We start from the raw sequence: 15471 nt of genomic DNA, 5'->3' as shown, positions 1-15471 counted from the left end.
TCCTTAAACCCTTAAAAGAGGAGGGAGCTAGAGAAAGGTTTATTACTTCTGAATGTGCAGTGCGAAGCGAACGATCCCCTGACAGCTGGCACATGTTGTGTGTTTGTGTGTGTGTGACAGGCAAGAGCAGTGCAGCACTCTAATGGAACTGCTGAAGAAGTTTCAGAGCTGCCGTGCTTTCCTGGGCAACATCCTCCAGAGGGCGGAGCAAACCATCAGCGAGCAGGCCTCGTACATGAGTAAAGACAACCTCCAACGCCTCATAGCCAGGGTGGGTCAGCATTCGCAGAGGCTGGTCTTTTTTATATAATTAACGTATAATACTATGTTTACCTTACCCCTATTTTTTTTTTCCTCATTAAAAGCACAAATTAAGCTTTAAATAATCTATAATATACTTGTTTAACATGTTGGTCGTGCCATCATTTCATACGTTTTAAATCAGTTAAATAAGAAAAATCATACATAAGCAGGTTGTGTTCAGGCTCATAACCAGGTGTGTGGACTAATAAATGGAATAATTTTATTTGCTCATATCAGGTTTACGGGATAAAGGAGGACCTGAATGGCCTCGGACCTAAGATCGAGGAGTTCAGGGCTGTGTGCAGGCAGCTGCAGTCTCAACTAAAGAAACTCCCAGACTGCTCAGAAACTCCATTTGAAGCCGAGGCAGATGCTCTGGTGGACTCCTGGCTGGATGTAAGAGGCTTTTAACACAAGTCTGTTTTCCTTTACAGTTCTCTCTCTCTCTCTCTCTCTTTCTCTCTCTCTCTAGATAGTTAAATATTAAAATTTAGAATATGTGAAAGTCTCCGCAGTCCTTAATGAATTTTCCCGAGTGTTTTTTGTGTGTACCCTGCTGCCTTCAAAGGTCTCAGAGAAGACAGACAGCTATGTGGACAGCCTGCGCCTGGGTTTGGAAGTGTGGGAGAAGCAGCTGATGCTTGGTGAAGAGTTGGACGTTTGGGCTGCCGCTAAACTCGGTATTTTCGCCGAGTCTCACCCGTTCAGCAGCGAGAAAGAGGTCTTCGAAATGAAGGTTTGGAGATCTACTTCCTGTTGAGGGAAATTGTTTACGGTAACGCATTCGTCACTAATACTTTTTTAACGTTGTTTTTGGGTTTCAATGGCGTCAGGATGAGATCCAGAATCAGGAACGGAGCGTCGAACAGTTCGGCAGGAAGACGCTGGAGATCCAGGAGCTGCTGCAGAGCAAAGAGGCTCCACTGGAGCTACAGGTTATTCGTCCTTCCGGAGTCTTCCTAATATTTTTTTTCTTCTCTTGGTGCTCGGTATCTTGCCTTGCCACTTGTCATTACTGTTTCTCATACGTGTCCTCAAGGTCGTGGAGACTGTTCTGAAGAAGAAGATGGAGCAGGTGAAGGAGCTTTTCGACAGCCGCACCGAAGTCTTCCGGGAGCTGCTGAGTGTCCGAGCCCACCTCCTGCAGAGGATTGACACCTGTCAAACATCCATCCAGAGAATACACTCCTCAGTGAGAATGCTCTGTCCTGACAGCAAAGATCTGCTGCAGCAGCATCTACAGGTAGTGGAATTTATGCACACTTTTCTAGTCTCCGGATATATCGAATTTGATTTCGGTTTTGATTTGATTCGTCTGCTTCATTCAGTAAAATCCTAAGCAAATTATTGACTGAGAACTTAGTAGAGTTTTCTCAAAGTATCATGTTTGTCTTTCTTTCTTTCTATCTTTCTTTCAAATGCATTTGGATTACATTTTTATTTATAATCCTTTCTGGGTGGAAGGGGAATTAGAGGGTTAAGTGTCCAATTTTTTGAGAATAGAAACTCTAGCCACGTGGTCTTCTTTTCTCCAAGGTTAATTTTAGCTGGTTTGAACCATCTACACAGAAGCCCTAACCGTATAGCTATAGACTGTTACTATTCAACCTTTGTTACTCTTCTCTGTTACTCTAGGATCTTTCTGATCAGTTGCTGGATCAGGAAGAAGAGGCTGACTCTCTGATGAAGGAAGTCGAGCTCATGTCCAGTGTGACTGCTGCACCCGAGGCCCTAGAGGAACCGTCCAATAAAAGCAAGCGCCTCAAATATAGCATCGAGGTGACTCGGGAGCTCATTGGTCAAAAGAAAGAACAGGGAGAGAAAAGCGTTCTCGTCCAGTCAATTAAAGGTGCACGTTATTTATATTTATTTTGAGTGATGGGTATTTTCTTTTTTTTTTAAATTATTATTATCATCTTCCTTTCCTGTCCTTTCCTTTCAGATGAGTGCCAGATGTTTGAGGACTGGCTACAGGATGCGCAGCTTGCTGTCAACGAGTGCTTTGAGAACCCGGAGACAAGGGAGGATGTGGAGGCGTCCATGCAGAGGCTTCAAGTGAGCAAACCTGCGATTCGCCTTACAGCTGAAACTGCTGTCAGAGCTGATGTTATAGAAAATTAATCAACGCTGTCTGACCAATCAGATTCATGATATAATTAAAAATAATAATAATTCCACGTGTGTGTTGTGCAGGATTTCCTAGCTTCTGAAGAAGGTGAGCAGCAACTTGCCCAGGTGAAGAAGGCGTTGGAGAAGAGAGATCAGGAGGAAGTCCCTGCCGAAACCCAGGCTGAACTTTGTGGCTGGCAGCAGGAGCAGGAGGCAGAGCTGACGGCCCTCCGAGCTCACAGCCAAGGACGCCACAAACAGCTGGAGGACATCCTAAGCAAACTCAACAGGTCAGGTTCTTACCATTTCTGTCTGTCGTTCAGTAATTCCATGAAATAAAATTGCTTTAAATAACTTTTTTTTTTTTTAAAACAGCTTGCAAGCTGAGCATGACCATTTCCAAGATTGGTTACGACGGAGAGAGAAGCTACCAGAGCGAAGGGAAAAGCTGAGACACCTCCATGAGGATTTTCTTAAAGAAAGGTAACTCAATTTACCTATCGAATTTCTTTTTTCAATTTAATCGATCAATTTAAATATCTGAAAATATCAGGAGAAGGATTTACAGCATTTAAAAAAAGTAATTCATCAGTACTTTAACAAGTATTACTAAGCGCAGTAATATACCTTTCTAGACATCTTACACCATACTTCTTTCCTGTCTAGTGGACGTGTTGAGGCGTTCAGTGACTTGCTAGCTTCTGTAAGATTGAAAGGCTTAAGAGGAGACCCCTTGCTAAGAGACAGCGAGTCCCTGGTGGACCAGTACCACAGTCTTGGAATTCGTCTGGAGAATCAGTCTCAAATCTATAAATCCTTGGAGAAGGCGGTAGAAACGTTCCATATTGAGGAGGAAAACACCAGGACGTGGGTGAGAAACGTAAAACACGGTCTGGAAACACTGGACAAAGACGAAGACATTCCAACAGAGGAAAAGTTCCCGAAGATTCAGGTATATAAACGCAGTTGTTCGATATCTGAGGTCCGGCATCTACTGAAATCTCGTGTAGAACATGTAGATAAATTCGTGTTGTGTTACCAGGTCGTTTTAGACCTGCACGGCGAGGGCGACTCCAGGATGGCCGCTTTGAAGATGGATGGCGAGAGCCTGTGTGCTCGTGAAGAGTTGGAGGAAAGCGTGCGGCAGGAAATAATCCGTACCCTGAGGAATCTAGACGACGAATGGAGAAGAGTTCTGGATTCGGCGCGGCAGCTTAAAGCTCAGGCCGAGCTCCAGCGAACTCTTTTCAAGGAGCTAGAAGCTCTCCAAGATGATGTGACGAATACCCGGTCATGGGTAGATGAACAAATGCGAAAGTTGGACTTCCTGGACAAAGACACTTCGGTACAGGAAAGACACAAGCAGCTGCAGGTAGGTTCAAAGTCTGAAATCATAGGGTGACTGAAGATGTTCGAGATATCTGGAAGTTCGGAATGCCTACTCTCTATTTTATTCAGGAGGTCCTGAGTCTGAAACGTGAAGGCGAATCAAAAATGGCGACTTTAAGAAAAAAGGGAGAGAGCATATGTGCTCGTAAGGAGAGGAAGAGACACAGCGTTGAAGAAAGACAGAGAGAGTTGGAGGAGGAGTGGGCAAGGGTTCTGCAAACTGCATGGGAGATGACGAACCAGATTGAGCGTGAAGATTCTCTCTCCAAGGAACTAAAGCGCTTCCAAGACCAGCTGGAAAGCACACAAGTTTGGATTAGAAAGCTGAAAGTGACCCTGCAGTCCATGGATAAAGCCTCTCCAGCTGAGGAGATAATTACCCAGGCTCAGGTAAAGAAAGGATTTAATATATTATTAAATATATTTTGCATCTTCAACTTTTTCTATGTTGTTTATATGTTTAAAACTCGATACACGAAAGAGATAAATAGTCGATTTTTAATTTTTTTTATTTTTATAAAACGCAGACTGTCTTGGTCCATGGTCCAGAGGGTGACTCAAAACTTGCTGCTCTTAAGCATACAGGTGAGTGTGTGTGTACTCGTGAAGGGCTTGAAGAAGACACAAGGCAGTCCATCCAGCAAACTCAGCGAGCCTTAGAGCAAGACTGGAGAGAAGTGCTTGATTTTGCTCAAATCCTGAGGAACGAAGCGGAAATCCAGGTCGCTCTTGATAAGGAGCTTCAGGATTTTAATTCCCAAGAAGAAATCTTTCGAACCTGGGTCATGGATCATCAGAAGCTGTTTGAACCTCTGGACAAAGACGCTCCTCTACAGGAGATGCTTGTTATATCACAGGTAATGTACAGTGGATGTTACAGGAAGTACACTGAGGTCCGAAATGTATAGTTTCACTCGAGTTTCTTTTTTTATCGTTACCGTCAGACCGTCTTGAACTTGCAGCCAGAGGCAGACTTGAAGATGGCTGCTCTGAAGAGTAAAGGAGAGAATCTGTCCACAAAGCTGGATGAAAGCAGGAAGGAATCGATCCGGCAGATCCTCACGGATGTTCAGGAGAAACTGAGAACATTGATGGAAATCGCCCAAGAGCACAGAAATCAGGCCGAGCTCCAGGATTCTCTCTCCAAGGAGCTTCAAGCTTTCCAGTCGGAGGAAAAGATGATACGGTCCTGGGTTGAAGAGTTAAAGCAAGACTTGGTTTCACTGGGCAGAAGCACTCATGGCACCCAAGAGCAAATAGAGGAACGGCTCAACAAAGCTCAAGTGAGTGTGCACTGGATATGTCTCGGTTAAACACGATAAATCGTGAGCAGATTGTCTCAGAGTAATATCGACTGATATATCTCTAATATCTCTCAGGCTGTTCTGAGCCTTCGAACTGAAGGAAACTCCAAGATGTCCTCCTTAAAAAGAAAAGCAGAGAGTCTGTGCGGTCAGGAAGATCTTGATGGACAAATAAGACGCGCTCTTGTGCAGAACCAGAAGTCCTTAGAAGAAGAATGGAAAGGAGTTCTCCAGAATGCCCAAGAGCTACACAGGTCTGCAAACCAAAAGCACACATTAATAATTATATAAAATATGTGTATGATTCCACGTCTAGGGTGGCATGTAATTTATTTTTACCTTATTTTTCTTTCATAACTTTTTAACATCAAATCTAAGAAAACATGCATTTATGCATTCAAAATATCCACTTCAGACAGAACGATGGCTGCATTTTGCTCTTAAATGACTATCACGATTGAGTATTTAGCACATAACTAGCAAATAATAATAATAATAAAAAAAAACGTGGTTGACTAGCATCTGTGCTAACTTCATGATGACATTAAGGATGTTATATTGATTTATAACCCCAATTCCGAAAAAAGTTGGGACAGTATTGAAAATGCAAAAAACCACAGAGAGTCATTTGAAATGCGCCACACGTTCTCAACGGGAGACAGGTCAGCACTGCAGCAGGCCATGCTAGCACCCGCACTCTCTGCTTACGCAACCGTGCGCTTGTAATCCGCGCAGTGGTTTGGTGTTGTCCTGCTCTGGATGGCAGCATGCATTGCTCCAAAATGTGTACATATCTTTCTGCATTAATGATGCCCTCACAGATGTGCAAGTTACCCATGCCATGGGCACTGACACACCCCCATACCATGGGTACTGGCACGCCCCCATACCAGTTCTAATTGTAGTGACCTGGGACAGACATAATGTTTTCTGTTTTCTAAGCGCTGTTGAGGTTTTATTAATGTTTTAAATATTTATTTAAAAAATGCAGAGTACCTTTCTTTAAAATGTCCATCAGTTTTTGTTTTAAATACGTATTGTTTAATATATGCCTTCAGTCTCTTGAGGAGCGTAGTGGAGCGTCTGGTTTCGTGTCAGTGCCAAAGACAGCAGACCCAGTCTCGTGTGGAGCAACTGATGCAACAGACGGCAGCGCTTCCTCACCACTTCCCCTGGCCCGGATTCGGGGACCGCAGGCATGCAGTGGAGCAGGCTACGGCTCTTCTGGACAAGGCGAGGTCTCTGAGCCCTACCCTGTCCGCTCTCAGAGCCCTGGGCCGAGAGATGAGCCAGCTCACACGGGACCCGAGCTGGACGGATCCGTCTTGGCAAACCATCGAGGAGTGCGTCCCGGGGTTAATCAAAGATTTAACGGTAAGTTTCGTGAAGCGTTTAGTTGACTGTGTCTGTGTCGTTGAGAACAATTTGTTGTTTGGGTTTTTTGTACGTACAGGAATTGTGCGAGCGCCTAGAGGAGGGCATCCGCATAGAAAGAAACTGCGCTCAGCTGGTGGAGCAGCACAGTGCCGCACAGGACTGGCTGAGAGAGCAAATCAAAGGTTTTGGAGACCTGCCCAGTGATCGCCATGGCTTACAGGGATCTATTAATACTTTAAAGGTTTGTATAAGATGAAAATGTAGGGAAGATCAAAGGTTACGCCACAAATCTTTAAATATGTTTACGCTTGTTATCAAAAGCGTTGTTGGTATCTGTTGTTTCTAATGTTCGTTTGATTTTCCTGTATGAAGTTAGCTGTTGTGTATCTTGCTGAAGTCACAGGGGACATTGTTATTGTCATTGTTATTGCTTGTGCAGTTACATTGGTACTTAATAGGAGAACACTTATAAACATAATTGACTATAAGCAGTCAAATGGCATTGTGGGTAATGTAGAAATCTGTTGTCGTGAAAATAGAAAAACTTGTCCATGAACAAGTAATTCAGAGTTGGTTATTACTATTTTTTTTTTTTTTTCCATTTAATTTTTCATCCATTTTGACACACTAAACTGCTATGTTTTTAATGAAAGATCATGATTCTGTGTCTTCAGGCTCTTCTTCAGACGGTGGAGCGGGAGGAGAGAGAAATGAGAGAGCTAGACGCGGCTAAGGACGCCCTGATCAACTTGTGCACCCCAGGTGGACGTGATGCTCTGTCTTTAGAAACCGGCCACCTCCATGACCTTTGTGCCGCCTCTGAGAGGGAAATAAAGGAGAGGCTTGTTGTGTGTGAGACTAGATTGACTGACATCGACTTGAAGATAGCTGAAAGAGCAGAGAGACTCCGAGCACAGGCTGAGTGCATTCTGAATGATCTCAGAGCACATGAATATCTAGGATTTGTAGAAGGAAGCAAGAATATTAGCCAACTACAGGAAAACTGGAATATCCTGAAGGTACTGAATATATCTTAGCATTTATCGATATTACAATAAACCTTTTTTTTTTCTTTTTTTTCTTAAAAGTCTCACCTTCATTGCTTTTTTTTTATTTTTTATTTTTATTTTTTTATAAGACCTGTGAGAAGGAGCTCGAGGCAATAGAGGTCAAAGTTTGTGATCTGGGCCAGGCCATCCGCATGATTCCCCCTGATGAGAATCTTCCTTCTAATATCATTTCTCTCGTAGACACAGTGACCCAGCAGTACTGCAGGTACAAGAATTCGTTTTCCAGTCATCTTATTGTACCATATACAAAAAAATGTGTATAATTTTGTTTCGCTTCACTTTTAGATCGCAGTCCAAGCTGTCTGAACGACAGGACGTCTGTTCTGATAGCGCTGTGCGGTGTTTGAGAGATACACTGCAGGCCCTGCGTTCCTGGGCCCAGTCAACACACGCACAACCTCCTTCCGACTCGGCTTCCGCCGTTCAGGTTCGTACGCGCGGTTTGTGCGCTACACTACGCTGCTTCGGAGCTAGGATGTTTCGTAATTAAAAAGGTCCAAGACATTTCATGTCATTTTTCCTCAGGCGATGCTAGATGAAGGTGCAGTGCTGCATAAGAACCTGCAGGTGGCAGTGTCACACAAGCAGCTGCTCAGAGACTGTCTGGGTCAAGAACTCGCCGACAAGCTGGAGAAAGACGGATCGAATGCGTTAAAGGATGCAGAGACGCTCGTTAATCAACTTCAGCAGAGACTGCAGGTGACGATTTGAATTCAGTTTGATTAATGAATCAGGTATACACAGTGCATTTATAATGTTATATAGCATACATAATACCTTATTATACCTGGCATACACTTGTATAAATACTCATATGCATTTATAGTTGCAAACACTATACCAGATGCTCTAGTATAGCATCTCTACCATAGGTTATAATTCATTATAAAGTCTTGCATACTATAGGCAACTTCTTGTAATGCCTGGGATGCATGTGCATAAATGCTCACATGCACTATAGCATAAGCTATAGTGTCTGTACGACAGGTTATAATGTCTTAAATACTGTAGCAAGCATAATATCTAATAATTCCTGGCATATGTATGTGATCTCATAATATAAGGTGCGTTAACACATTATAATTTCTATTCATAGTGTTGTAATGTAAATTCTGTAATCACAGGTCATCATACTGTGCAATATAGAATGCAGAATATCTCATAATTCCTGGAATACACTTGTATGTAATTGTACTTGCGTAACATTTTACTAAGCGTGAGTACATGACTTCATAATATCAGGTTGCACAACATATCATAGTATCTGTTCATAAGAATATTGTGGTCGCTAATGTTGTGATGCTCTATAACCGAGACGTGTATGTTACGTCTCACACAGGTCGTCATGCCGTACATCGCATGCCGTAAAAGTGCACTGTGCCGAGTCATTACAGATTTAAGTGAAGGGAACTTTTTAAACATATTGTAAATGTGCATGTTATGATGCATTATAATGCATTACAACTTTGGGTACAGAAACGATGCACTACGACACGAGTGTGTATAGCGCTTTTGTGAACCGATTTCGGAATGCTATACACTTAAGTTTATGAAGTCATGTGCAAGGTTCATGCACGGTTATGGGTGTAATTAATTAACTAACTACTTATGAACAATTATACAGCCTTACATTAGGCATCATAAAGCATAATGTGTGCCGTATAACGTAATACATCATGGATATAGAATTCATAGGAAGTGTTATCAGTCTTTTATTCTGGTTTATAATGATAACTTTAAGTATCATTGTAAGTGTGTATGATTCACTTATCTTACTTCTTGCGACTCAGGATCTTGAGGAGGAAAGGATGAAAAACAAAGCTCTTACATTCTCACTGGAAACGCAACCCAGTCATGTGGTCCCAGAGGTAAAACAGCATGATTTCCTCCTTCTTTTATGAAAACTCATTTGACGATTAGTTTCACAGAACAAATTATGCAATTAGATGTTCATGCATTTTTGGTCTTTAACTTGTCTAGCTTTGACTTCTGTAGCTTCTTCGTCTTAAATTGCCAGGATCAGGGTCATTATTTAAACGTTTAGTCTTTGTTTTAAGCTTTCTCTTTGTCATGGCATCCTGGCAGGTTTCCTGTGAATGGCCCAGCACACTGGATGCTACCAAAAAGGTTGAGTTTGATCGGTCAAAGCCTCAAGATATTTCCTCTGCTCCGGTGGCCAGTGCTGAAAGTTCAGTGGTTGAGCCTTTTGAAATGATGCATAGAGATGTTGCCATGACAATTATTGAAGAGACTCCAGCAAAGGCAGAACAGCCACTGGAAACGTTAGTGCAAGATGATGTTCTAGCTGACGATGACTCAGATGACACTCTGACTACGGCATCCGAACAAAAATCAGGAGTCTTTGAGGTTTCCATGACGGTTAATGAGGAATTCTTGCCAGAATCTCCAACTGCAGAACCACCGCTGGTGTCTGCGGTAGATGAGTACCGGGCTGAATTCAAAACCGATGATCTCCCAGCCACAACATTATCTATAACCCCTAAACAAGAAGAACCCACTGATGTCACTGTATCTGAAACAGAGATTCAGTCTCTTCATGCTGATCTTCATGTCTTAGAAGCTGTCACAGAGAGAATAAAACCATGTGAAGAGTTGGAGGAAAGAGCACTTCCACTGAACACACCTGTCTCCACAATCATTGACAGAGAGATACCTACAGAACTCACTGAGGAGATTTCAGAAGTGATAGACTTTCCAACAGCAGACTGGTCACTGGCAGCCCTGCATTTCGACTCAAGTGAACTTAAAACTGATGGTTTGTCTACCACAGCGTTACCTGTGCGGTCTGACAGAGTACCAGAAGTTGATGAATTTGCAATTGGTCCAGCAGACGGTGAAGGGAAAATTCAGATGAAGGGAAGGGAAAAGGTACTACCTGCCTCGTGTGACGAACTCCTTGATGCCGAGATATCCGTGGAAGGAAAACATAAGGACTCAATTGGAAGCGACAAGAGGATGATATATGTTCAGAGTCTTGAAGGAGAATCTGATGCAGTTGATGAAGCACATAGGAAGCGGTCATTGACTTCTGATACCTGTGAACTCGTGAGCGAAGATAGTAAAATGCCACAAAAGAAAATAGCTGCACTAATTCTGGATGCAGACACAGTACGTATTCATACTACTGTGGTCCCTGGTTCAATTGAGCATAATGCAGGGAGAATTGATTCTGCTTCAACCACTGGCTATGATATCACTTGGTCTCAACAAATGGAAAGGTTGGATACATCAGAAGAAATGAGAAAACAATTTGGCAGTCTCTCTCCCGATCAAAAAGAACTGGAAAATGCTGGGAATGTCGATTCCCCTAAATCAAGTCAACCCTCTGAGGAAAACACTGATAGAACTCTATTAATCTCTGGGCAAACATCTGAGACCCAAATCTTCACCAGGAACAGTGAACCAAATACCACACACGTTGAGAGAGAAGGAACCTGGACAACAAACAATGGTCCACAGGAGGTCCAGAGAGTGATGGAACCACTTGAACACTGGAATGTAAATAATGGTCCTCGAGAAATCCAACATAGATGCATCATTCTGGAAAGACAAGGAGGACTAGAGATCCGTCGAGAACCAGTTGCCGAGACAAACGTTCCAGCACTTGATGCTGCTACAAGTAAACCTGGCAGAGTAGCAACCGACGTTTCTGAACTTGAAGTTGCAGAAAACGTTGAACAAGAAGTTGGTAAAAAATCAGTTGAAACTGAAGACACACAGAGCGTAGTATTGAATGCAGAGAAACAATCTGAGACATTAGAGATCACAAGGACATTACCAGCTCCACCAGCTAGAAGGAAACTAGAGAGGTTATCCTTCAGTAGTGAAGACAAGCTAGTGGATGAAGTGGGTAAAGTAATTCTGGAAGTTGAGAGCACAAAAACGACAACAGTGAAAGGTGAGACTAAACCAACCCCACCAACCAGACAATCTCAGGAAAGTGAAAGGTTATCAGTCAGTTCAGAGGTCCAGTCTGAAGAATCTTCCCCTAATCTTCCCATACCAACCAGTCAGCAATACAAACATGATCGAACCCAATTACCACCTACAGAGGTTCTTCCAACTCTCCCGAACAGAAGACATAAGGACAAGTTAGGAGATGAAAGGCTTTCCCTGGATCTCGATTCTCCACCCCCACCAGAAAGAAGACAAAAAGAGAAGGCAGAGAATCAACAACTTGAACAGGAGAAGGCGAGTAAAACAACATCTGTCGAGGAACCTCATGTAAAATCAACTCCACCAGTCAGGCGAAAAGAAAGTCAGGTTATAAGTGACAGCACCTCAGTGGTTTCCAAAACCCAAAAAGTGGAGGAGACACTGGTGAAACCCACACCTCCAACAAGAAGGAGAGATAGCAAAACTTTGACTGACCCGGTGTCTGACAGCAGTGATTTGGACAAAACAATGACAAAAGAAATAGCTCTTGAGGAATCTCTTGAAAAACCAACTCCACCTGTGAGACGAAAAACAAGCTCAGATGTAAGTCCCTTCATCACTCCACTGGTCTCCAAACCCCAAGGAACAGAGGATTTACCGGTGAAGCCCACACCTCCAACAAGGAGAAAAGATAGCAGAAGTGTAAGAGACACCATATCTAAAGAAATGGAATGTCAAATTTCTAAGAGCGCTGAATTGGAAAACACAGTGATGCAAGGGAGAGCTGTTGAGGAACTTTTTGTAAAACCAACCCCACCAGTAAGACGAAAAGGGAGCCAAATAAGTCAAATCCAAGAAATGGAGGAGAAATTAGTGAAACCCACACCTCCAACAAGAAGGAGAGAGAGAAATGTCAGTGATGGGGCCTATGAAGAATTCGCCAGCCGAATTTCCAGTAGCACTGATTTGGAGAAGACAGTGACACAAGAGAGAGCTCTTGAGGAGTCAATTATTAAATCGACTCCACCAGTGAGACGAAAAGTGTCAGGTCAAATTGAAAGTGACGTCGTTTCGGTGCTTTCTAAAATCCAAGAAGTCGGGGAAAATGTAGTGAAACCCACACCTCCGGCAAGAAGGAGAGATAGCAGAAATGTGAGCGACCCGGTAGCCATCAACATTTCCAGCAGCGCTGATTTGGAGAAGACACTTACACAAGAGAAAGCTCTTGCGGAGCCTCTTGTAAAACCAACTCCACCAGGGAGACGAAAAGCAAGTCAAGTTGAAATCAATGTTATCTCATTGGGGTCAAAAGCCCAAGAAATAGAGGCTACGCTGTTGAAACCCACACCACCGGTAAGAAGGAGAAGTAGTGGAAATATGACTGACACAGCGGTCAGTAGAATCTCTGGCAGCTGTGATTTGGAGAATTCATCTGTGGTGACACCAGAAAGAGCTGCTGAAGAGACTCTTGTAAAACCAACTCCACCAATGAGAAGAAAAACAAGTCAAGCTGAAAGCGACATTTCCATTGTTGATAAAATCAAAGAAATGGAGGAGACTTCAGTGAAACCCACACCTCCATCAAGAAGGAGAGATAGCAGGAATGTGAGTGACGTAGCCATCAAAATTTCCAGCAGCACTGATTTGGAGAATCAGTTGACGCAAGAGAAATCTCTTGAGGAGCCCCTTATTAAACCAACTCAACCAGTGAGACGAAAAACAAGCCCAGTCGAAAGTGACCGTTCCATGGTTTTTAAAACCCAAGAAATGGAGGAGACTTTGGTGGAACCCACACCTCCAACAACAAGAAGAGATGGCAGAAATGTGAGTGACTCAGTGGCCTGTGACATTTTTGTCAGCAGTGATTCGGAGAAGTCTGTGGCACGAGACAGAGCTGCCGAAGAGGCTCTTGTAAAACCACCTCCACCAGAGGAATCACTGGTGAAACCCACACCTCCGACACGCAGGAGGGATAGCAGAAATGTTGATGAAATTGTACCTAGACAAATAGAGGGTGAATTTTCAAGTAGCACTGATTTGGACAAGACTGCGACACAAGAGAGGGCTGATGTGGAGGTTCTTGTAAAACCGACTCCTCAGTTGGGACAAGAAGCAAGCCAAGCTGAAAGTGACTCTTCCATCATAGATAAAACCCAAGAAATAGAGGAGACACCAGTAAAACCTACGACTCCAACAAGAGCGGGAGATAGCAGAAACGTGGATGAAATAGTACCTAAACAAATGGAGAGTGAATTCCCAAGTAGCTCTGATTTGGACAAGACCGTGACACATGAGAGTGCTGATGTGGAGGATCTTGTAAAACCGACTCCTCCGTTGGGACAAGAACTAAGCCAAGCTGAAAGTGACATTTCTTCAGTGGTTTTCAAACCCCAGGAGCCAAAAGAAGCACTGGTGAAGACCACACCTCCGACATGCAGGAGAGATGGCAGAAATGTGGATGAAATAGTACCTCAACAAACAGAGGGTGAATTCCCAAGTAGCACTCATTTGGACAATACCATGTCACAAGAGAGGGCTGATGTGGAGGATCTTGTAAAACCGACTCCTCCAGTGGGACAAGAAGCAAGCCAAGCTGAAAGTGACTCTTCCATCATAGATAAAGCACAAAAAATAGAGGAGACACCGGTAAAACCCACACCTCCAACAAGAAGGAGAGATAGCATAAATGTTCAGGAAGCTGTACCTAAACAAATGGAGAATGAAATTTCCAGCAGTACTGATTTGGCTAATACCATGATGCAAGAGAGTGCTGATGTGGAGGATCTTGTAAAACCGACTCCTCCGGTGGGACGAGAAGCAAGCCAAGCTGAAGGCGACATTTCTTCGGTGGTTTCCAAACCCCAGGAGCCAAAAGAAGCACCGGTGAAGCTCACACCGCCGACATGCAGGAGAGATAGCAGAAATGTGGATGAAATAGTACCTAAACAAACAGAGGGTGAATTCCCAAGTAGCACTCATTTGGACAAGACCATGACACAAGAGAGGGCTGATGTGGAGGATCTTATAAAACCGAGTACTCCAGTGGGGCAAGAAGCAAGCCAAGCTGAAAGCGACATTTCTTCGGTGGTTTCCAAACCCCAGGAGCCAGAGGAAATACCGGTGAAGCCCACACCTCCAAATAGGACAGGTAGCAAAATTAAGAGTGATACAGTTACTGAAGTTTCTCAATCTGATGTACAGGAGGGGGGTATGATTGAACCAACTCTGAGAGAAGGTGATAGCGAAGTAGAGCGTGAAAGTATCAAAGTATCATCTCTTAGCATAGAACCTGATGAAGCTCTACCTAAACCAACCACACCAATAGGCCAGAAGGATACAACTACAACTGATCTTGATATCATTCCAATTAAAATAGAAGAGCCACTGATCCAACCAATCCCACCAACCGGGAACATAGAAAAAACGAAGAGTGCTGAGAGCCAACCAATCATTAAAGTTGATCAGCCTGAGAAAGAGCCATGCGCTGCTCTCTGCATGGAATCTACAGAGGGCTTGATTGGGATTGAAAGCATCAGTTTTGCTGAGGTAACAGGAAATCGCTTGTCTGTGAAAGATCTACTTGACTTTGTTGCATGATGCACATATTCTGCATGATGTTTACCACAGATTTAGTAACATAAATAGATATCCTTTACCAAAGATTCAAGGAGTGTAGTTGAGATATTTGCGATGAGACTGTTAAATCACATCGCTTAGTGTTCCATGTGAATATAAACATACTCTGGAATCTGGTAGGATTTCGTTGTGAATATATTTATATAACGCATGCAATGTTTTTAGTCTGAAATAGGTTCAGTAGTGCCTGTATGACCATTTCTTTTATAGAGTCCCAGCGACCAAAGCCTACCCACCAATCTTGAGCCTTCTTGAAGGGCACCAAAGTCTTGTATAAGATATTAATGTCCAGGAATTGGATTAAAATGCTATTTAATGAGGTTCGATGGCATAGCAAGTGGCCGAGGTCACGGATAGATGACGATCGCTCAAGATGTTTGGGCAGA

General features: G+C 43.3%; 1 protein-coding gene across 7 annotated transcripts in view; it reads left to right on the top strand.

Moving 5' to 3' along the window:
* syne2b (spectrin repeat containing, nuclear envelope 2b) overlaps nt 1–15471 on the top strand; it is a 101195-nt gene that overhangs the window by 23704 nt on the left and 62020 nt on the right. For all 7 annotated transcript variants that reach the window (XM_047154444.2, XM_047154441.2, XM_047154443.2 and 4 more), the window contains exons 33-55: nt 121–271; nt 541–699; nt 872–1039; nt 1137–1238; nt 1343–1546; nt 1939–2152; nt 2246–2358; nt 2497–2702; nt 2788–2895; nt 3079–3364; nt 3455–3784; nt 3871–4191; nt 4329–4658; nt 4746–5084; nt 5181–5359; nt 6164–6479; nt 6559–6723; nt 7157–7501; nt 7621–7757; nt 7838–7979; nt 8078–8251; nt 9343–9420; nt 9638–14995. In XM_047154444.2, coding sequence (XP_047010400.2) covers nt 121–271; nt 541–699; nt 872–1039; nt 1137–1238; nt 1343–1546; nt 1939–2152; nt 2246–2358; nt 2497–2702; nt 2788–2895; nt 3079–3364; nt 3455–3784; nt 3871–4191; nt 4329–4658; nt 4746–5084; nt 5181–5359; nt 6164–6479; nt 6559–6723; nt 7157–7501; nt 7621–7757; nt 7838–7979; nt 8078–8251; nt 9343–9420; nt 9638–14995 — 9925 coding nt within the window. The remainder of the gene's footprint in view (nt 1–120; nt 272–540; nt 700–871; nt 1040–1136; nt 1239–1342; nt 1547–1938; nt 2153–2245; nt 2359–2496; nt 2703–2787; nt 2896–3078; nt 3365–3454; nt 3785–3870; nt 4192–4328; nt 4659–4745; nt 5085–5180; nt 5360–6163; nt 6480–6558; nt 6724–7156; nt 7502–7620; nt 7758–7837; nt 7980–8077; nt 8252–9342; nt 9421–9637; nt 14996–15471) is intronic.

This window comes from Ictalurus punctatus, chromosome 3 (genome assembly GCF_001660625.3).
Source record: "Ictalurus punctatus breed USDA103 chromosome 3, Coco_2.0, whole genome shotgun sequence".
Taxonomy (NCBI): domain Eukaryota; kingdom Metazoa; phylum Chordata; class Actinopteri; order Siluriformes; family Ictaluridae; genus Ictalurus; species Ictalurus punctatus.
Note: the sequence above shows the minus strand (reverse complement) of the source record. Positions and strands in the feature narration are given on the sequence as shown.